Source organism: Centruroides vittatus, unplaced genomic scaffold (assembly GCF_030686945.1).
Source record: "Centruroides vittatus isolate TY-2023 unplaced genomic scaffold, ASM3068694v2 contig_1416, whole genome shotgun sequence".
Taxonomy (NCBI): Eukaryota; Metazoa; Arthropoda; class Arachnida; order Scorpiones; family Buthidae; genus Centruroides; species Centruroides vittatus.
Window position 1 is genome coordinate 18,019 of NW_027120889.1, and position 22,843 is coordinate 40,861.

The window sequence follows — 22,843 nt, forward strand, 5'->3', positions numbered from 1 at the left end:
TGATTTTACTTAGACTAGATGTCTTAAGCTTCCAATCGAAAAATTTATATTAAAACACAGGGTCCGAGAGACCCACTGCAACTCAGGCAAGGGCAAAAAGTTACATGGCTCACTAAGGATTAAGATTACATAAAAAACATATAAATATTTATCTTTGGTATTGACTTTTCGGTATCTCTTCGTAGATGGTTCTTCATTTCTTGTGAGACATCGCGTTGATCGTTTTTGAGGTACAGACTTACTAATGTACTTAGGACAATTAGGGAAGTTTGATGGATATGCATCTGACGTTAATGCCCAGCGATCTCGTGGAATTTCTACTTTCTCTCCATTTATAACATGGGAGTAGGTTTTTAAAATAAATCTACTCGCAAAATGTACGTCACAAACATAACATTTACTTTTTTTTTTAACTCTTTCCGCCCTGTGGGCACTAAGAGGGCCTCTCTTAGTAGGCCCATTATGGGTTCGGCCAGGCCCACAATGGGGCGACCGGGTGGTGAGGGACGGGGCCCGACATATCCGAACGGATCATCCTCCGAAAAATTCCTGGGGATTTCTCGACCCGTTCGGATTCGAACCCGGGTCCCCCAGAGCGGTAGGATGCCACCTTGACCGCTCGGCCATCCGGCCATCCATAACATTTACTTGTTAGCATCTTGTCGTCTCGTGGAATGCATCGCATCCACTTCTCAATCTTATCGCTAGGAACACGGAAGAAATCTCTCTTCTCGTTCGATGACTTATATCCTGCCTTGCATCCTGGCACAAAGCACGTTAGCATTTTTATGTAGCTAAAAAAAAACAATTATTGTAGGTCGAAATCACTGAGTTCCGTATATCCAAAACAAGAACAAGGCTCTTCTGCCAACAGTGGCGCCAACTAGCGGCAAATATTGGCTCTAGCTAAGTTTGAACTATTAGTCGAAAGACCAGTTAATCTACCGACTCTGGTAGGAATCAGTCAGGACAGAATGATGTTTAGTCTTCGTTAACTTTAAGTATGAAAATGCCAATTCACACAGGTATGTAGTTCCGAAACAAGTATAAATATATTCGCTACATTCGGTGATACTAGGCTATTTTTCTCGGTTGATGTATTTCCAAAAATCTTCTTCAAATTTTCTGGCTTGTAAGATTAAATCAGTTTGTAAAATTATAATTTTATTTTCTAATGCCTTTTGCTCCATATGAAATATGTCTAAATTTTTTGGCTAATACGTTTCACACAAATCTTTGTTAAAAGGAAAAGTTATAAATTCCACAATTTCTTTTTTCAAGAAAAGAAGCTACGGCATGAAGGTATCAAATATTCAAGCTAAATGGCTATGTTTTTCTGAGTCGAGTCATAACTGCATGCATACTGTTGAGTTTGCGCGTTAAGCCCTGGTCACACTATGCGATTTCCAGCCGCGCGGGCGACTGCAACCGCGACGGCTGTTCCCGTTAACTGGTAATCCCCCCTCGAAAACCGGCGCGACTGCAACCACAACTAAAAACAAAAAGTTTGTTCTACTGGCGACGGTTGCAAACGCGCATCCAATCAGAAAACGTCTTTGTGCCACGTCATACTTTGCGTTGTATATTTGTCAACATATCTTGATTATAATAATTGTATTAACTCAGTTTCAGTACATTTAAATGCTATATTTGATATAAATCAAATCTGAATTTATAAAAGTTATTGTTAGATTTATTTTAAAAAGTTTGATTACTTTTCATAATATACAATTGAATAAAATAAATGCTTATATAAAAGAAAAAAAATATATCGATTATAAATGAATTAAATCATTCAAGCTTTCCTCTAAACAACACTTACCCTCAAATATTCACTTTTATAAGATTGATAAATAGCATCCAAAACTTCTGAAATAATGACTGATATCGAATTATGGGCAACTCTAAATTGATATGCCAAACTACGAAACGTTTCTCCTAAATTATATATAAGTATTGGTATTCATACGGATATATCCCCTATAACCTACGGCATCCGAAAGCCTTAATTCATTCATCAGCTGGTGAAAGAAAGCACGATTGTTTAGCCCATTGATTTTCATTTCGTCAAGTTTTAACCCAGCATGAACGTTTTTTTTTTATTTTTCTCTTCGTATATTCTCGCCAGCTCTAACAAAATTAGCGCCTTTTTTCTTTTATTCATTCCAGAAAAGGAACTGCTTGCTATTTTAATAAGAAAAGTAGCTAAAATTCCGTAAATACTCTGAAGTAGAACGCAAAAATGTCGGTAAACTCACGAAAGTAGACAAAAACAAGCTATTGTAATTTTATTGGTTTATTATAAGGTCAGGTGTTCCGAGTTGCAACGTCAACGAATCAATGTGTGACCACGAGAAGACGCGCGCGACTCGCGCTTGTTGCAGTTGCGGTCGCCTGCGCGGCTGGAAATCGCATAGTGTGACCAGGGCTTTACGTTCACGCGTTGCGTGCGATTACAAGTGTAACACATTAAGTCAAAAGATCGCGAGCGATCGACCAAAATTGGGTTCGCGATCGACTTGTTGGCCACCCCTGGTCTAGAGTCCATTCGTATTCATTTGTTCGATAAGCGAGTAAAAACTGTAGACTTCTCTAAATGTATTTTTAATATAACAATTATATTCCGAATCGCTAGCCACGACATACGGGCTAAAATTAAAAATAAATTCTAAAAACTTACTCGGTGAAATAAAATGTGCGCTGGATATACATACCTGGTACAATATATTGTTCAATTGTATTAATATACTTTTGAAGAAAATTATAATTAAATGTAGCTTTGTAAAAAAACGTACATAAAAATAACATAAAATATTCTTTACTTTTTAAATTATAAAACAATCCACTTAATCAAATAGCTCCATACGAGTTGCTAATGGATGGAATCAGAGACGGCTCAGGTAGGTATGCAGTGTTTGAATGCCAAATCTCGAGGGTGCCAATACCGGTCAATGTCAAATGACTTAAATCGCATCACTAGTATATCTCAAAGAACGCGACAGGGTTGTTGTAAATTTTAAACGTTTTTCACCATAGCTGTAAAAATCTAAATATGTTAAACTTAATACAAAGTAGATTGTTTGTCATTTGCTTTCTAACTAATTCGTTTTAGGACCAGTGTCCACGAAAATTTTCAAAATTTACAACTTTTTAGTCACTCATTGAACTAGAGAAATTTCTGTTTTTATTATCTAATATTACGAAGAAATCACTCCCCACTGTACTCGGCTAGAGATTGGTTGGGTTAAGGTTTTGTTTAAAATTCTGGCTCTATCGGCAGGGTTTTATTTATGTCCCCAATTCCCTGATCTCTTAATTATTTAATTACTTCTTAAGTAGAAATAAGTCGAAACCAGTTACTTTGTACCTGAATATTTGTAGTCTTGGGAAAACGGTGGAAAGACAATTTTTATGACAGCAGATACATAAATCGTAAATTTAAGGAAAATAAATTCTAGAGCTTTTATTGTATCTTGTACGTCTCATTCATTAAATTTGGTTGTAAATGATGCTGCCAAAGTAACAGTTAATTTTTTAACACTGTACTAGAATTGTACACGTTTTTTCTGCATCCCCTTACAGATGGGACATACTAAATCGTAATATCACCGGTTTAACATTTAAATCCGTAAGTAATATAAGATGGGCGAGCAGAATAAATATATCATATGGATTTTTTAAAACTCCTGTCAACTATACAGAACTATCATGAAAACATGCCAGTAAACTCCTATCGGTCGGGTTAAGTTATAAATCTAGTCTACTCATGATTCACATAATCGGGCGAGGGCGGCCAAATATCTAGCAGGCAGGCGGCTAACAGCCCAGAACCTGTCCGGAATATAAAATTGTAAGCTTTATACGTATATAGCGTCCACTAGCTAAACCGTTCGGTTGGTGCTCTGTAAAGCGCATGCGCCAATGCCTATAATCTGGCTGCTTGGAAGCTGACCCGGTTTCGACATTCCTTCTGCCACTGATATTCGAATATACAATAGCAATCTTATCGTTTTTTTACATGTAGTATAGAAATTTGTAATAAGATATATAATGCGGTTATAATAAAATATTAATTTTAATTAATTAATTCAAAGTACGTTAAAATATGAAAATTTATATTTTAGAAAATACAAGGGAAGGTCATTGGAAGTGGAAGCGGCGCTTCCACCGCTTCCAATGACGGCACGCCACTGTTAGATTATAGCCGATATTTCCCGTTTTTACCGAGTGCAAGAATTAGGTTTACCCTCTTCCGAGACTAATTAGAGAATTCTTAGATGGTCTAAATATGTTCGATTTCCCGCAAACATAAAAAAACGCATCTAAAATAGTACAATAGTAGCCGAGTTTTTCAGGGTAAACCTTAATTTTCTCCCTCTCTTCGTCGGGGGAATAACGAAAACTCCCTTCTTAGTGTACAGTACATTCTCATTTGACGGACGGATGGCCGAGCGGTCAAGGTGGCAGCCTACCGCTCTAGGGGATCCGGGATCGAATCCGAACGGGTCTAATAATCCCCAGGAATTTTTCGGGGGGTGGTCCGTTCGGATATGTCGGGCCCCGTCCCTCACCTCCCGGTCGCCCCATTGTGAGCCTGGCCGAACCCATAATGGGCTTTCTGAAAGAGGCCCTTTTAGTGCCCACAGGGCGAAAAGAGTTTAAAAAAAAAAAGTACATTCTCATGACGTACCCTAATTGTGTACCAGATTTCAACTTTCAACTCCTAACCATTTGGAGCTTATTATTTATTGTGCGTTAACTATGCTTCGATGGGCACTTTAGACTGTTTAATTTGTAAAAATATTTGGTACTCTTCTTGAATTTCTTGTGATCTGTACTCTTCTCAATTCTTCAATCTCTCTTTTCTCATAGAAAGTAGTCCGTCATGCTTGGTGGGGGAATTTCTAGTACTAGATTTTTCTTCTGTCCATTGTGCCCTCACCTATCGTAGCTCCCACTGGTCACAGGTTGTTTTAATTACCTACAAGACATTTTTACAAACACAAGTTATACAAATTTTTAAAAATACATTAAAAACACAAAACAAACAGTTTTTCTTTCTTTATAATCACCCATTTTTTTTCGCAGTGTCCCAGTAGAAATAGCGAAACTCCTAAATCCTTATTTCGTCCCTAAATTTGACATTCGAATTCATTTAAAACAAAACACGATTCCGACTCTCTTTCGAATGTTTTCACCCGTTTTTGTTTTAATTTAAGATACAAGAAACATAAAACAGCAACGGATAAACACGAATAATGCTCCATCCATGATCCTAATATATAAATATATTATATTATGCATTTATATAATAAGTTAAATTCATAATAAAATGCATAGAAATGTCAAATATGTGATTATCTAAGTCTTTTTATCCTAAAATTCTTCGAAACTTATCTTCGTGTCTAATTCTTCTTCAACAATCCAGTATTGTTCTTATAAGCGATTGTTAGATATTGTTGCCGAAAACATTATTTGGAATTGTTACTTCACATTATCTATAAATATTTTTGATACGTTTCAATGTTTTGCACATTAAAAAATAATTTTTTAAGTCAATAATTTTGAATTAGTGAATGTTCATTAATATTCTGAAGAAGAGATCCTTGTATTTGTTAGGCACAGAAGCTCTTTTGTAAGAAAATTTTATATTTTATTAAACGGTTTAAACGGGGGAAACCTGTCTCAATGAATAATTCACTCCCACATACGGTTGTCGAGACCCCTCGACCCTGTTGACACCCTAGTCAGCAACCTCACAAATACAATTCTTTCTTAATTTTCTCAGAAACAAAGCATATTATCGAATTTGAATACGACTTTAAATTAAATAAATCGGTGGTATTTTTAGAATAAACCCTAGCTTACTAGATGACAAACTGTGGTTCGTTCTTCATCCTGCCGTCCTAGTTCAATACAAATGCCATTCGCTGTTGATATAAAAATCTACATAAGTAGGACATTGGCGAATTACCAATAGGTACGCGCCTAGGGCCTAGTGATCTCGCGGGGCCACAAACATTATGTAGCAAAAAGATAATATGCCTCTAAAAATTTATTGAACGTTTAAAACACTTTAATAAAAGTTTATCATTATTTAAAAACTTTATATTGTGTTTTTCATATAAAAATCACTTTTACATAAAGGGCCTTTTAACTAAATGCTCCTAGGGCCTCAAAGAAACATAAGCCGCTATTGCAGTAGAAGCATCTTGTAACATTGTGGATAGTATCAACCAAATTTTAAAAGTCTTAGTACTTTTTAATGTTTCAATCTTTCGTAGCAATGTCAATACTACATTTTAAATATATGAACAAGTTAAGACAAGTCGGACAACGAGGAGGGAAGGCTCCTTCAATGGACGTCCGTTTATTTCATTAAATGTTATACAGTTTATGAATTTTATTACATTTATATCGAAATTTCTTGTGTGTTTCGTTTCTACTTATGGTATCTATCATTCATAAAGTCAGAGCCGTAACTAGCCATTCCTGTGCCCTGTGCAAGAATTTGAATGTAGGCCCCTTAATTTATTTGATTTGGGAAAATAATAAAACAAATACATTACAATAGATTTTTAATAAGATTTATTTTAATTGAACTTTTCTGGCTTTCATTTCAGCAAATTCATTAATTACATCAATTTAGCAATTAAAAAAATCCCCGGGCAAATTTACTTTTGTTACAAAATGTTACCTTTACAGATTTCTAGCTCTGCACACTGTAGAAAAATCTAAAAATACGGTTTTGTATATCGTAATAATATTAGTCGTTGCCAGAGAGCGCAATAGAGAAAAAATTGTAAATTTGAAAACTAGAAACATAAATTTAAATTTCTCAAAAAAATAAATGAAAAAATTTCAAAAGTCGCTACTTTTGGCTGATTTGTCTGCGGTTGCCGCAACGTCACTACGTCCCTCTAAAAGTCGCCACGGTTGGGAACACTGGTGAGCAGACATCTAGGGTCTAAGTAAGGCAAAATGTAATCGCCAAACCGCGCTGTAGAAAGGCGGAAAAATTTAAATTTTAAAAATATAATTTCTTGCGAACAGCAGTTTGGGCCCCCCCTTTCAAGTGGGCCCTGTGCGGGTGCACCTGTTGCACCTGCCTAGTTACGGCTCTGCATAAAGTGATAAAGGTGTTAAGGGAGAGTTGAGTTTTGTTGGTCGTCCAAAGAGGGGGGGTTACGGAAACTTGGAGAAACTGGGACAAGAGGGGAGGGGGAGTAAAAATTTCAGGAAAAATGCGGACAGCCGAAACCGGTCCCGGTCATCTGTTACCGAAAATCGAAATTATAGCCACGGTACAGTGCGCTGTATGGCAACTGATACTTACAAAGTATTGCTCTCGCTGCAGCCAGAGTAAAACCACTTTGTAACTTGTTTATTGACTTTCTCTTGTATATGCAACAATGCCGGAATATAATGATATACCGGTATTCAAATGACGTTGATACTCGTAAGAAAGTAATTCATATTTGTATATTTTATTTATGTCATATCATTCCTTCCAGTTATCACGATCGGTTTAACGGCAAAATTTATCAAGAAGTTAAAACAGAAATCAATACATATAATTATTGATGAATCACTTTTTATTTTATCGAGTATTAGAAAATCGGCAATTACGAGGGTGGTTTTTTTTCCAATCTCCGATGGTCCATAAAACAAAGTTAAGTGTAAATAACAAAATGAATTTATTACCAAAAGTTAGGTACAAACATGATTACTTTTCGACATAATCACCGTGAAGATTGAGGCATTGGATTCGCAACCCCCTCTGGGGAATGGAAGTCGGGGCTATACGCTGGGTGTTTAAAAAGTTCTAAGCTGAGTAGAAGTCTTCACACCTTTAATGTGTGAAGATATGAACCTCTTTCCTGAACTGAAAACGTGGCTAGTAGGGCAGAGGTTCGACACTAATGACGATCTTCAAAACAACGCTAAGACCCATCGCAAGTCACTGGCGGCAACATTCTATGAAGAGGGGTTTGCAAAGCTCGTCCACGGATATGACGTATGCCTCAATCTTCACGGTGATTATGCCAAAAAGTAACGATGTTTATACCTAACTTTTGGTAATAAATTCATTTTATTTACACTTGTCTTTGTTTTATAGACCACCGCTTACGTATTAAACGTAACGACCGTATTCTCAACCAATGACGAAGAGTTAGAGTTAAAATTAATCATTTTACTCTAAGCAAGTGAATGCTAATTGGTTAACTTTAAAATTCAAACTCTTCATTCTTATTCTTTTTTTTTTTTTTTCTTGTAACACTTTCTGCCCTGTGGGCACTAAGAGGGCCTCTTATAGCAAGCCCATTATGGGTTCGGCCAGGCCCACAAGGGGGCGGCCGGGTGGTGAGGGACGGGGACCGACATATCCGGACGGACCACCCCCCGAAAAATTCCTGGGGATTTTTCGACCCGTCCGGATTCGATCCCGGGTCCCCCAGGGCGGCAGGCTGCTAACCTTGACCGCTAGGCCATCCGGCCGCTCTTCATTCTTATTCGTGAATACGGACAATAGAGAAACTCAAGAGAATTTTCGAAAGATTGAAATCTTTTTAAAATTAATAATATTAAATAATTCTATTACGATCTGTTAATATCGATACTTTACACAAGAAAAGTATTTAAAAGCATTAAACAATATAAATATATTAACACTTTAATCATACGCATAAATAAATAAATACATAAATCATTAAAAGAATGAATAATGTTGAAATAATAATTTATTATTACTAATTAGAAAAATATAAGAAATAATAAATATCTGACTCATAAAAGTCGATTAAAAAGTAAACACCGAAAAAAATATATATTATCGATTTTTCACGTTTTCGGAAACAAGAGTTCGCTTTTGAACTGTCGTCGGTCAACCATGTTGTCAAAGAGATACTTTTCACACTATGCTAAAATGAGTCGATAAACACTAAATTGTATATTTAAATACATAAAATCGCAACACAGGTAAACACCGTCGGGTGTGAAGAAGTTTTTAAAACTGTAGGTGTTCTAGTAATTGAGTTGTGCAGGGATACGTCCCTCAAAGCGTCACAACTAAGCCAAACTGGAACTGATGGAATTAGAGAATATTGTTGCTAACACTGTGTATCTTAAAGCTAGAGAAGGTAAGAATTAACGCTTATAAAACAACTAAAATATTTTCTATATATAAAAATACATTGTAAATTTCATATATATATAATCAGTTTAAAATAAGTAAACTTAAATATTTCAAAAAAAAAAATAATAATAATAATTATCTTGAAGTTACAAGCCTTTAAATATGTCAGGTATCAGAATTATGATTCATTAAGAAAGTATTTTATTTAATTTTACATCTTTCTTATTAATAATTAATTTAATAATGTAATATACTTGTATAATTTCAACTTGTTGCTTTGCTTTCTTTTAATTTTATCTGTCAGATTGATTATTATTATTTTTTTTTTAATTGGAATTTAATTGAATTTAAAATAAAATTATGTAGTAAGTTCCTACTCTGATTGATTGATGTTATATGAAATTCACTAATTTGTATTTTTATAGCTGTTTTTCTATTGTGATATTTTAATTTAAGAAAATTTGATCATAAATTTTTATAAATGACCACTCGAAAACTGGTTATAATTAATAAACAAAGGCAAAATAAACCAATATCTGGCACGAAAATGTAAGACTGCTAATGTTTTTGCCCATTTATTACATTTTCGTGCCTGTCGTCTGTTTATTTTGCCTTGTTTACAAATTTCTGCGGTTTAATAAGTTTAAATTGTTTATTTTTGAAAAATCTAATTTGTAATAATTTGATTGTTTATTCATTTATCTGATTTTGCAAAACCTTAATAATGGTTACGCTTGATGCATTAAAGATGAAACTGCTTGATGATATATGAATTAAATATGAAAAATTATTTCAAATGCATTAACAGTAAATAAATTCGTCGATCTGGAAATATTTTTATAAAAGAAAATAAATCGTGTGTTAAAGTTAATAAATTTTATTTGATTTTTTAATATAATTATTAAGAAAAACTAATATTTCTTTTAAGTAAGTAACGGATTTTATATGTCGTATTACGCTACTAAGTATATTCCATTAATAATAATAATAAATTATTGATTGTCCTAAATGTTGTGTAATTTAAAATCTTTGACATCTAGAACTTTTTTTAAATGCTAAAAGCTATCATTAATTGAATTTGTTCTGAAAAATTTGTTTTAAAACTTTTATTTAATTAGAAGAAATTTTTAAAATATTTACAAATAAATAAATATTTAGAAATATTTATTTTTAATTTAAAGATAAACCTATTATTAACAAAATATTACTAACCTTTATATAGAAAATGAATTGTAGTAAATAAATATATAATGATGATGTGACATTAAATGACAAAATTCTAGCATTAGCTTTTATAAAATCACATAATTAATCTGAACTTAGAAATCTATTACAATTACAATATTTAAAAGAAGTCTATATGTAATTGACGTTCCACAAATTAGCATCTATCTGGAAAAGTATTTCTAGAAATTTTAATGGCAAATTGAATCAAAATATATAAATTATCTTCATTTAATTATCTGACATAGAAAAAAATTATCGAAATGTGTGAAAATTGTTTTACTTTAAGTTTTAATTTATTACCAAATTAATTATTGGTATCAAAAGATCAACTTTTGGTTGATCGGTTAATGTTACCCTTGGTGCCAAGATGGCGGCTCGTCTCCGATTCCAGCAAGGATACAGTGGGACGCACGTTCTAACCTAACCTAACCTATTCTAATAATTTGGCTGCTAATAATTATGGTAATTAGGTTAGGTTAGGTTAGAACTTGTGTCCCACTGTATCCTTGCTGAAATCGGAGGCGAGCCGCCATCTTGGCACCAAGGGTAACATTAACCGGTTGATCTTTTGATATTCTTGAATATAAAGTAATCTCAAGCTTTAATAACAAAATTATAAATGTAAAATCATTGTTTTTATGAATTACTTTAATGAATGTCTTTAACAAATTTTAAATCTGAAATGAAAAATCTATTTAAAGTGAAATCAAAAATATTTTTATTTAAAAAATAATAATAATTTAATTGTTGCTATTTACAGATGATGTCAATTTTCCTTCAAAAATAAATTACAAGTAATAATAATGATATAATATTGATAAGTAAAAATATTTTGTTTTTTTTATCAATGAAATTTATTTTAAATAGAACATTTAATTCAATTTAAATAAATTATATGTATAAAAATAAAATATATACATTTAAACTTGGTTGATTTGTTTAAAATTTTTATTATTAGTTTTTTTGTAACATCTTATATAAATTTTGTATAAGAAAATGAATATTTTAGAAGTGATAGAGTTGAATAGAAATTCAATTTGATTAATATATATCTATTGTATATTTTACTCATTCAAAAATTTCTGTAGAAATTGAAATATTATTTTATGCATAGTATTTTTTATTTTATGGCCGATATAATTAATGTTATTAAATACGAAAACTAAACAATAATTACATTACATTTAGCATGTATGCAAAATTTAATAATCACATATTTGAATTAGATTTGTCATTGGTATATAAATTGAAAATCATAAATTAGAACCGTCATAGAACAGCAATCAATGAATTAATATTAATTCATCCTTCTCCTGTGTTGGTTTCTAACTCAGTGTGATTTTTCTATTATTTATCAATTGCACATTTTGTCTATCTAATAATTATTTTATGATATGATATGATATATATGTATATATGTATTTTTTTTAATGTAATTTTCTGATGTTTGCTAAGCATAAAATTCTGAATTATTTTGGGCTGTATTAATATTAATTTTAACTAATAATATTAAAATTGAAATTTCATCTAAAGATAGTAGTATGTTCTCATCTTGTATTGTAATGATGATAAATTTAATTTTTTATTTAATAAAATAAAAAATACGGGAAGAAAAAGCTTGGAGTTTGGTTCAAATCCATAATTTCTCCAAGTATCATACCAACCGTATTAACTTAATATAATGAAATAAGTTTAGGTTTAATGTTGACAGTAAGACACAAGCTTTTACATTTATCATTTCAGCAAATTGAAAAATTTTTATATGTTTTATCTTGCTTTGATATCAAAATAATTGTGCAAATATATATATTACTCATTGTTATTTCTGTCCAAGATAGTAAAGATGGATATAATAGTTTAGTTAGTTGATAATCATTGTACCTTGGTACAATGAATATCAAGATAGTTTTATAAGTATTCTTCAATAATGAAAGTTACATTGAATAGTTAGAGAAAAATGGTTATCATCAGAGGATTATCCTGTTAGATAGGTTAGGTATGAATAACAAAAGTTTTTCAGAAGAATATTGTGATGGAGTTATTCTTTTCTGCTTTCATAGAAAAAAGTATTTTCAACTATCATCATCGATCTGCTTATTCTTAATAAAAATAGGTTAAGTCATCCTAATTATAGTGAAGAAATTTCTTCAAGTTTTCTTTTTTTTTTTTTTTTTTTTACTCATCCTCACTTAGATTGATATGGTGATTAGGGTTTCTCTAACAGAATCCCAGCTATTTTTTAACCCGGAAAACATCCCAAGAAATTCTTCTCGTGCTGGGAAATCCTGCAAATTTCTTAAAAGTTTGCTTTTTCTTTTTTTGTGTTAAGATTGAGGAAATTTTTCAAATAGAAAGTATAATTAAGTCATAAATTGTCAGAATACATTTGTATTTATTAATTATAAGCTCTCTTATTAGTTTTTAAAATTTTTGCATGTCACAGATTGTCAATAATAAATATGCAGCCTATTTGTGGCAGGACTCTGAAAATTCATTACTTGTCAGAAGCTGTAATACCATGAATAATTGTGCTGATGCTGTCTCCATTTTTAACCATGCCCAGTAGCTTCAATAACTGCATTATGCCAGGTCATGCAAATTGGGCAAGGGTACAAATGAGTATGAAGTTTTTCTTCGTAAAACAGAGTATTAAAGCCAAACAAACTGCCGAATTATCGGGCTATAAGCTTGATGCTGCTATTAAAGCAGCCGAGGTAGACAAATCAAGAATACTAGACATTCATTGAATTGGAAAGGGCATTCTCGGTAGCAGGACTTTTCATTACTAAAATAAGAACCAGATTGAGTGATCGGAGTATTTGACCATCTTTGCTTTTTAAAATCTTATTATAAAAATTTAAAATAATATTTTGTATTATGTTTTATTTAAGAAATGAAAATTACTTTCTAAGTTAGAAGTTTGATCTAAGTTATTTTTTTCTTCAAATTTTCAACTTAATTCAAAGACTTTTGTTGTTGTTGTTGTTGTTGTTGTTGTTGTTGTAAGCAGTTTCCAACAAATTTTAATAAATTTTTTTCTATTTGTGAAAATTTCTATGTAATTCAAAGGTAATTTTTAATACATATTTTACACAGCAATATTAATATTATTATTTCGGAGGTTGCAGGACACACAATTATTTTTCATTTTTAAGTAATTTAATATCATTTGATTTCAAGATTTATTTTATATCTTAAAAATAAATAATTATATCTCAGGAAACAGATCATTTTTTTCTTGAAATCCTGGAACAAGCAAACATAAATTTTGTGTCAGCATTTAGGATTGAAGATTTTTTAAAGATATATAATGTTACTTCTATGGGTTAGATATAGATTTTTTTTAATATTATTTTTTGATATGAAAACATATATTTTTGGATTTTTTTTTCTTTTGTAGTGTATTTGTTGATTTTTCTCCTGATGATAATGAATAGATACTATTTCACAATTTTAATACAGTTAAAAACAAAGAAACGTTAAGGAAACTGATTTGTAGTATTATTCATGTAATAAAGAGTAATTCAAAAAGGCTTTTAAAACTTTGAAAGCATACGGAATTTTTAATCGAAATACATAGAATCAGTTGAGGTATTTATTATAACACACCATGTTTTATCTCAATCATTTTGATTTGATATGAGTTCCATTGGTGATATAGCAGACATCCTTCCTACCTGAATTTAATTTTTTGCCTAACTCAAGGTGGTACTTGGGTAATTGCAGTGATGAGCTCAGTAGGATTTACAGGTAAAAGTGAATAAATGCTAAATTTGTAATGAAATCCAATAATAAAAAGTTGAAAGATGTTAAATCTGAGGAATGACGTGTCATATTATTAGTCTTCTCACCAATCTGTTGACCTGAAAAAATGTTTGTTAAGGAAATCTTGGATGTCTGTGAATGTGTGGTGGTGTGATGCCTTTCTGAAAGTTCGTATCCTCTTTGTAGGCATTTCACTGTGGAATAAGAATTTTCCAGCTTATCCGGATATACATTATTATTGATGATTCTCTAATAGAAAAGGAGCTATTCAGTTTCTTCAAACCAAAACATGGAGTAAGCATGCTTTGTACCAGTGAAAGTTGCCTTTTTTTGAAATGCATAACTCACGATGATGGAATTTGATACTATGGCATTGCTTGAGACAAACTGGATGTGTTTTGCTGTAAATTAATGCTTCAACGAATTCTGTAAGTCTAGGTACTAAATATAGGTTAGTTGTTTAGATAGTTTATTTTTTTTTTAGTTTGAATTAAAACAAATTTTATAATAATTGGTTAACCGATACTTTGATATTTGAGACTTTTTTTGATGGATTATTGCTTTATGTAGAAGCAATTTCAACAAAACACTTTTTAAAAATTAATAGGTTAAACTTAAAGTTACAATATAAAAATTTTTAACTTTTAAATTTGTGATTTTAAATTATTTTTTTTTCATTTATAAAGTTGTTTATAATCAAATAATTACTTTTAAATCAGAAGCAGGTTTATAAAAAATATACTGAAATGCCATTATAGAACCAAAAAACACACTTTTTCTCTGATTAAAGTATTTAAGTATCAAAGTGTCTGATTGAGAAATTGCTGGAAAGATTTGTGAGAATTTGCATTTCATAGTTTTTTTGAGTAGGTTGTCATACTCAACATCAAATTCACGAACAACACAAGAAAATATGCAACAAAGCAAATAGTATCATCAAGGTTTTTCTTTTTTTTTTTTTTTTTTTACTCTTTAAATTTGAGTTTTATTTATTTAAATTAATTTTTACTAACAAGAAAAATGTTTATTATAAGCTTAATCGAAAATTATAAGCGTTTTATTTCTGAAGCTATCAAAAATTAATTTTATTTCAATAGAAAATAATTTTTCTTCTATATTTAATGTGTGTGGAAAAAAGCTTTACAAAGAAAATATATTTATTTCTCTTTTATATCATTTCACTGATAAACAATTATAGAGAAATTATTATAGAAATTGGCATTCAATGTAATATTAATGTAAAATTATTCATTCTAATTATATAAATGAAATATTGCTATCAAAATTGCAGATATTTCTACTAATTATTGTCATATCCATGTGATTTTTAATTTGATATTAGGAATCTTATTCTTAATAAAAGATATTATTGATGCTTTAAAAAACTATTCCTTTTCCATATTCTGTCATTATATCCAAACACAGCTCATTTCGAAGGTTTTTATTTACTAAATACTGATGTTACTTCTACTTGCATATAATGCAACAAGACTATACTGTATTATTACACTCGTTCATTAACTTTAACTTTTACAAACTGGCTAATTTTAAAAAGGCTAGTTAATTGAAACAGCTTGTTGTTGTCGTTGTTATTATTGATCACTAATTTATTATTAGCAAAAAAAGAATTATTGCGCTTGACCAAAATGTTGTGAAATCAGCTATCTATAGATGCAATAAGTTTAGAAAATAAATAAAATAAGTTACAAGTTTGTTAGCTTAGACAGGATAGCATTAACTTTGATTTTGTTTAATAGACATGTTTATTGTATTTAACTGACTACTAAGCACTTTCAAAGTGCTTGCCATTAATTTAGTTATTCATGCTAGTTAAGCTACTTACCTAGCAGTTTAAATTGCTATTGAGGAGAATTCATTCATATTATTTCTCTTACCTCTTTTGTACTTGCTATATATATCACAGTAAGATGTTCTGCAAAGTGGACAAATTTAGAAAACATGATTTATCACCATGTGAGATTATTGTAGAAGTAAATACTCTTTGGTCCATTATTAAAACTGCAAACTAGAAACATAATAAGCAAAATAGCTGCGTAGCACTTTATAAATTGTTTTCATTATGATCCTTTATCTTGACTTTTCTACTGTTCTTTTATTCTAACTGACTAAAGTAATTTGCTAAAACATTTTATATTTATTTCTTTTAATTTAAATAGGTTATTTCTATTATTATTTCTACATAAATAACTTTTATTCTGTGTATTATTATAATATTAAGTAGTATAATGGAGATACAGTAGATGTCAGTTGAGTAACTTGTGGAATGATATGACAATTAGTACAAATTCTTGTGTTTTTAACTTATTCATTCAATAGTAATTATTAAAGAATTTGATTAAACTGTTTGTCTAAAGCTAATGAATTTTTTCTCCCCTTTTTGTAAATGACATGATGGCACAGCTATTACATAGCTTTTATGCTCCCTTTAAAACATTTCTATGATTCCTTTAGGTATACTTAATGACCATTATGAAAAATTAAGTTCTCCGAATAAGTGTTGCTTTCTATAAAAGAAAATTAATAATTTTATTAATCAGATATAAAAAAATTTCAATGTTGCTGTATAAATTATTTGCTATTAATGAAATGAATCACTTAAAAAATTTAAAACAGTTATTGATCCGAAATATGAAAAAATTATAGACCTATAAATTCCTACTGTAATCCATCTGTCTATAGGTCTGTCTGTCCTTTCTTAATCTCAAGAACAGAGTTAGATAGATGAAAGCCAAGACCAGATATGGAAAGATTAGGGGCAGGAGGCCCTGATTAACTATATACGAACTTCTGATGCAAATCGGAAGTCATGTTCTTTCAGTTCAAAAATTTTCCCCTGAAAGGAGTTAGATAGATGACCAGCATGACTGTATTGCTAACAGGAAAAGTATGATGTACAGGGCAAGACAGTATTAATTTCAGGTGGAGATCATATATCCTAAATTAAATAAATATAAAAAAACACGATTAAAAATTGCAGCCCAGCATTGTGACAATGTCACAATAAATAATTGCTCGCTTATCATTAGAAAGTTGTTATTGCAGTTCTTTCCGTAAGTGTAAAATGTCTGGTGTGTGCTTTTTGTGCACATTTTCAAACAGACAAAATACAGAATGTAGAATATTCAGAAGATTAAATGTTTAGCAATGTTTTATGCAGATTTTAAAAGCCTCTATAAATATTACTTAAATGGAATAAAAAGTTTTATTCCTTAAATGTTTTTGAACACCTGAACTGATTATAATGCTTTTAAGTTTTCTACTGGCTGTGCAGAATTATTTGCCTGTGCATGTTTAATATATGCTATTGCACAGCATAATTTTAACAGTAAATAATTATTACATTTATTGTAAAGATCATGAAGAATAGAAGACCAGTATATTTTAAACAGAAAGTAAGAAAGGAGAAGTATTATTTAATGAAATTTATTACACAAGGAAAGAGAGAGAAGGAAACTTGAATGTCAAAAGACATAATGGTTACATACTCTTAGACAATGGATTGGAGCAATAATTCTTCACTTCTCCAGTAGTAGCAGGTGATAGACAAACAGGACAGTGTGATTACTCCAATGTACATTGAAGATATGATGCTAGAAGAATGTATAAATATAAACAATTCTAATTATTGTGTAATCATATAATTTATTGTATATAATTATTTTATAAATTCATAATTTAATTTATTACTTTAAGATATGTTATGTTTAAAAAGTTAGTTTGCATCATTTCCAAAATTACTAAACGGCATACATGTATACAGGCTAAACAGAACTAACGAAAATAATTCAGGAATATATTTAAGAAGTCATATTTTAATTAACATTGAATACTTCAAAGCAGTATGCCAGTATTGTGACTGTACTCTAAGTGTTAAACACATACTGTGCAATTGCTCTGCTTTTGAAACGAGTCGTAAACAGCATTTTGGAAATGCAAGTTTAATAGAGATTTTGGGCCAGAGGACAAATTTTTACCAAGCTATTAGACTTTCTGAAAGTCACTAATATGTATAAAGAGATTTGATCATCTATTTATTATCTAGTTTTATATACGTTGTTTTGTTTATTTGTATTGTTGTATGTATTTGTTGTTGTCTTTTGTTATTAATTTTTATTACATATTTATCATTTATCATCAAATCACCAGAGATAAATGGTTATGACCAAGCCAGTACTTGGAGACGACACACAATTGTCAGGTGGTGTTCATAAATTACCCCGAGCCTGATGACTCTTGTTTGTTCCAAATCTGAATCAAAAGGGAGAGTTAATAATTGAAAAAGCATCTGCTGTAAAAGGAAGCGAATCAGAAAAAAGCAATAACTCCATGGAAAATAGAATTAATAATGCTGGAGAAGGAAGAGAACTTCAGTTTGCTAATTGAAATTATTTATATGATCATGCTTCTTTTTAAAATTTTAAAACACTTAAATAAAATTGAGTTTATTAATAATAAAAATATGGTTTTTGATATTTATAAAAAATCACAAATTCATTCTATTGTGCAGTGATAGTGTTTGTAATTTATTCTAAATGTATATACACTCTGCATAAGTCAGCACCTGGATAACTCGACACCGTAGGTTAATTAGTCAGTTTTCTGTGGTCCCTGCCGACTTACATAGGCAATAATGTTATTAATGTTAAAAACTCGGTATACTCGACATTGTTTAACTCGTCACCACTGGATAAATCTGTTGATTTATCCAGTGGTGACGAGTTAAACGATGTCGAGTAAACAGAGTTTTTTAAGGTTAATAACATTAATGGCTATGTAAGTCGGCCGGGACCACAGAAAACTGACTAATTAACTGACGAGTGTCGAGTTATCCGGGTGTCGACTTATGTGGAGTGGACTGTATTTATATATAAGAGGATTATAGCTTATTTTTAAACTTAAAAATGTTTCTTTTTATTTAACAAATTGTTAGTTAATATGTTAATGAACTGTAAGTAAACTATAACTGTAATTTCAAATTAAAATGAAATTTAAGTTAATTTATATAAGAATTGATTTTTTGATGGTTATTTCAAGTATTTATGTATTTAGTTTTAATTATTGTGGATAAATTTGTTTCAGTATTAAATAATAATAATGAAAAAATACAGTAAACGAATGTTTTACTATTTTATTATATTATAAACAATGAACAAGGATGAACTAACTAGCTGCTGTGTTTTATTTCAAATGCAGAAATCCATTACGATATTAATGGATTGTTGTTTTAAAATAGTAATCCATTAATATCTTAATGATTTGTTCATTATAAAATTAATTATTTTCTCTTTAATGGCCGAGTATGTTTGTTAATAATTTTGATTTTATGAAAAATTATCTGCTCGGATTTGTCTAAAAGTAAGATTTGGTTTAGATTTCTGCGGATATTCAAAATTAAAAGACGACAGTTTTAAAAATTGTTTTTAAGTCTTAGAAGTATTTAATATTTAAAAAAATTTGCAAAAATTGGTTATTGATTTTATTGTAAAAAATTTGTGTGTCAAAAATCAATTTTTTTTTTCCTTTGAAGTTTTTATCAGAACAGATTACTTTTCCTATAAAATATAATAGATCTATTTTTGAAAATTGATTCTTTCAGAAACTGTCATGTTAAGGTATTTCAGTTAATAGTATGTCGATCTTACTTGCCGATTTGTTTGATATACGATTCTTCATTTTATCTGTGTATTTAAGTTTGAAAGGAAGAATAGGTTTATATCTTTTGACATTACGTCAGTGATATATTTGTGAGCATTATTGATTTTAGTGTTTAACATTTCGAAGCTAATTTAATGAATTCAAAACAATTTCAGAATTAAATGAGTAGATTAGTCGTGAGGTAGCAAAAGACAGTTTTGTTTGTCTTTTTCAATCGAAGCTTTATCTCACTATAAATTATAATAAGCTTGGTTAGGAAAAGATTTTGCACTTTTAATTGAATTTAACTGTATGTGGGATAAAGGGATGAATTGTTACTGATAGAATTGTTAATTATTTTACTACAGTATGCTTTAAGATTTAATCTATAAGAAATTACTTTTTTTTTTTTTTTTTATAAATGTAAAGAAATTATATTACGAAAATAATACAATCGTGACAATATACCTAATACTTAAAAACTTATTGCTCTTATTTAAATATACTTATTCATAAAAATAAGTTTGTCATCATCTCAATATAATATTTCTGTTAAATAAAATTTTTTCCTTATTTCCTTTATTGTTTATTTTACATTAAAAAATTTTATTACTTTAGTGTTGTTGTGATTTATGAATGAAAGTGCTAATATCTTTTCAAAGTAACATTCAACTAGCTTATCATAACACACCCATGTCATTGACTGATATCTGTAAATGATAATTATTTGAATTGCCTATCTTACTGAGAAAAGTTTGATATTCTTTTACTTTATCTTTTGTTCAATATTAATTGAGAAAAATAGCCTAATTTAGAAACAGCAAATACCAGTATGTATTTTATTGTAAGATCATATTAGTAATTGCAGTTTTTGAAAAATAGGACAACAATTTAGTTCTTAAATAAATGATACTTTGCATTTTATAATTGTTTTCGAAAGGCATTGCTAATAACAAGATAATTAAACATTTCTAACCAGAAAGATGTCATAAATACTATTTGATTTGAATTTATATTCAGTTTTTTCTTTTTACATTTTCTTTTTACTTTAGAAGGATTTATAATGAAATAATAAATTTGTCTAATACAAAACTAAAATAGCAATATTTGCCAGATATAATCATTCACTTTTATAATCACTTAAAAGGAGTTTTTCGGACAAACTGAATTGTTATGTCTTTTGAATCAGACATTCACTTAAGCTCAAGAATTACTCAGAGGATGATGTAATTCTCAGATATTTTATTAAATGCATTTTGGATTGGAATTCTTGCCAATCCCTCCTCAGTTAAAGGTACAATCTGCAACAGAGCCTATACCAATATTTTGGACTCTTAAAAATCAGGATTGTTACTGTTTGTAGCTCTTTTAAGTGGTAATAAAAGTGATAAAATTGTCTTTTTAAACATTATTTATGTAGCTCTGTTAGTGACCAAAGAAATTGACATTTACCCAAGCTATGAATACACATTCATTTTTGTCATATATTTATATTTTGATATTTTATCATATATTTATATATTAATCAGTTGGACCTTTCCAATCAGTAAATAAAACACTTTAACTTCAATCAAGCTAACAATCATGGGCATAGCCAGGAAGGGGCATGGGTGGGCACAGCCCCCCTAGTTAACCTGGTGCCCCTCCCCAGAAAATTACAGCCTCTACTAGGCCCCCCCATAACAAAACCCTGGCTACACCAATGCTAACATTTTCAGCTGTTTTAAACAGCCATCCTCAGCTAACATACATTCCTAATCAATGGCAAAGAACATATCATTCTTGAACACAAGATCAAACATAAAATTAAAACAAATAGAGCAACATGATCAGTTAAAAATAGATATATTTATTGATGTGCATTTAAAACATATGAAAAATTAGCTTGATTGCATTACAATGTTTATTTACTGATTGTTATGTATGTTGTATTTCTCAATATATTCATTTACCTTTGTATGCAGAGTAGTTAATTCTAGTATTTATGTATTACTTTTAAAAATCTCACTTTAATTGTGAGATTATATATTGGTCAAAATGATTACACAATCTTTTATTCTCTCTCTCTCCACTTACAACAATAACAGAAATAATTTTTTTAATTGCTTCTCTCATTATTTTTTTTGTAAGTAATGTGTTTTCCTTACAAATTTTCTTTGTTATTGTTGTATGTTTAAGAACTGCAATTTAAGATGGATTTATTTATTTAATTTACATTTTTTCGATGCTGTAATTTTGACTGTAATGATAGTACCAGATCTCTTCGAAATATGAGGAATGGCAAGAATTTTATAATTGGAATGTGCAAATCAAATAATGATTTAATCTAGAATTTTTATATATCTTTGTATAAAAAAAACAATCGATTAAAAACTGTTATCAATAAAATAAAACTTGTTCTTTGAATATACAATTATTATTATTATTTTGTCGGCCCAATACTTTCATAAATAATAAAAAAACAGTGTTAAAATGTAATGATCGTTAAAGTTAAAATTCATAAATAAAAAAATTAAAGTGACTAACTAATAATGACTTTTTAAATCCTGTTATCAATCATGGTCTTATTTAGGTTAAAAAGTGAGTTTTCAGATTATTGGTCTGATAATGTCAGTATTTTTCTTGATTAATGTTATCACAAATAATGATTTTATATTGATTATATGAATGGAAACAAATATTTTAGTTATGAATATTATTGCAAATAACATATGCTATATTTTGATTAAATATTATTCAAATTCGTATATTTATTTTAATTTGTTTTATCATAAGATACAATTTCATGTATAAAAATTAAGTGAATGTTTGAATATTAATATTTCAATGAACGTTTCAATATTTTAAAAGATAATAAATATTTCAAAACATAGTTTTTCAAATTTACATATAAAATTATTTATTACTTTCGTTTTTAATTTTTTATGATTATAAATTTTTGATTTCAAAAATTATCCTCATAATGATAGTATGCTAGTCATTTGTATTATTCAATCTAAGGCAATGTTAACTTTATTGTGATTATTATATAAATTTATGCAGTGAAATCTGAAAGAGATA

At 29.6% G+C, this 22,843-nt stretch overlaps 1 protein-coding gene across 2 annotated transcripts in view; it reads left to right on the plus strand.

The window, feature by feature from the left end:
* The first annotated feature begins 8,856 nt into the window (after positions 1–8,856).
* Positions 8,857–22,843, plus strand: part of Gprk2 (G protein-coupled receptor kinase 2) — a 67,755-nt gene continuing 53,768 nt past the window's right edge. For both annotated transcript variants that reach the window (XM_067262155.1, XM_067262156.1), the window contains exon 1: positions 8,857–9,140. In XM_067262155.1, coding sequence (XP_067118256.1) covers positions 9,089–9,140 — 52 coding nt within the window. In that variant the 5' untranslated portion in view covers positions 8,857–9,088. The remainder of the gene's footprint in view (positions 9,141–22,843) is intronic.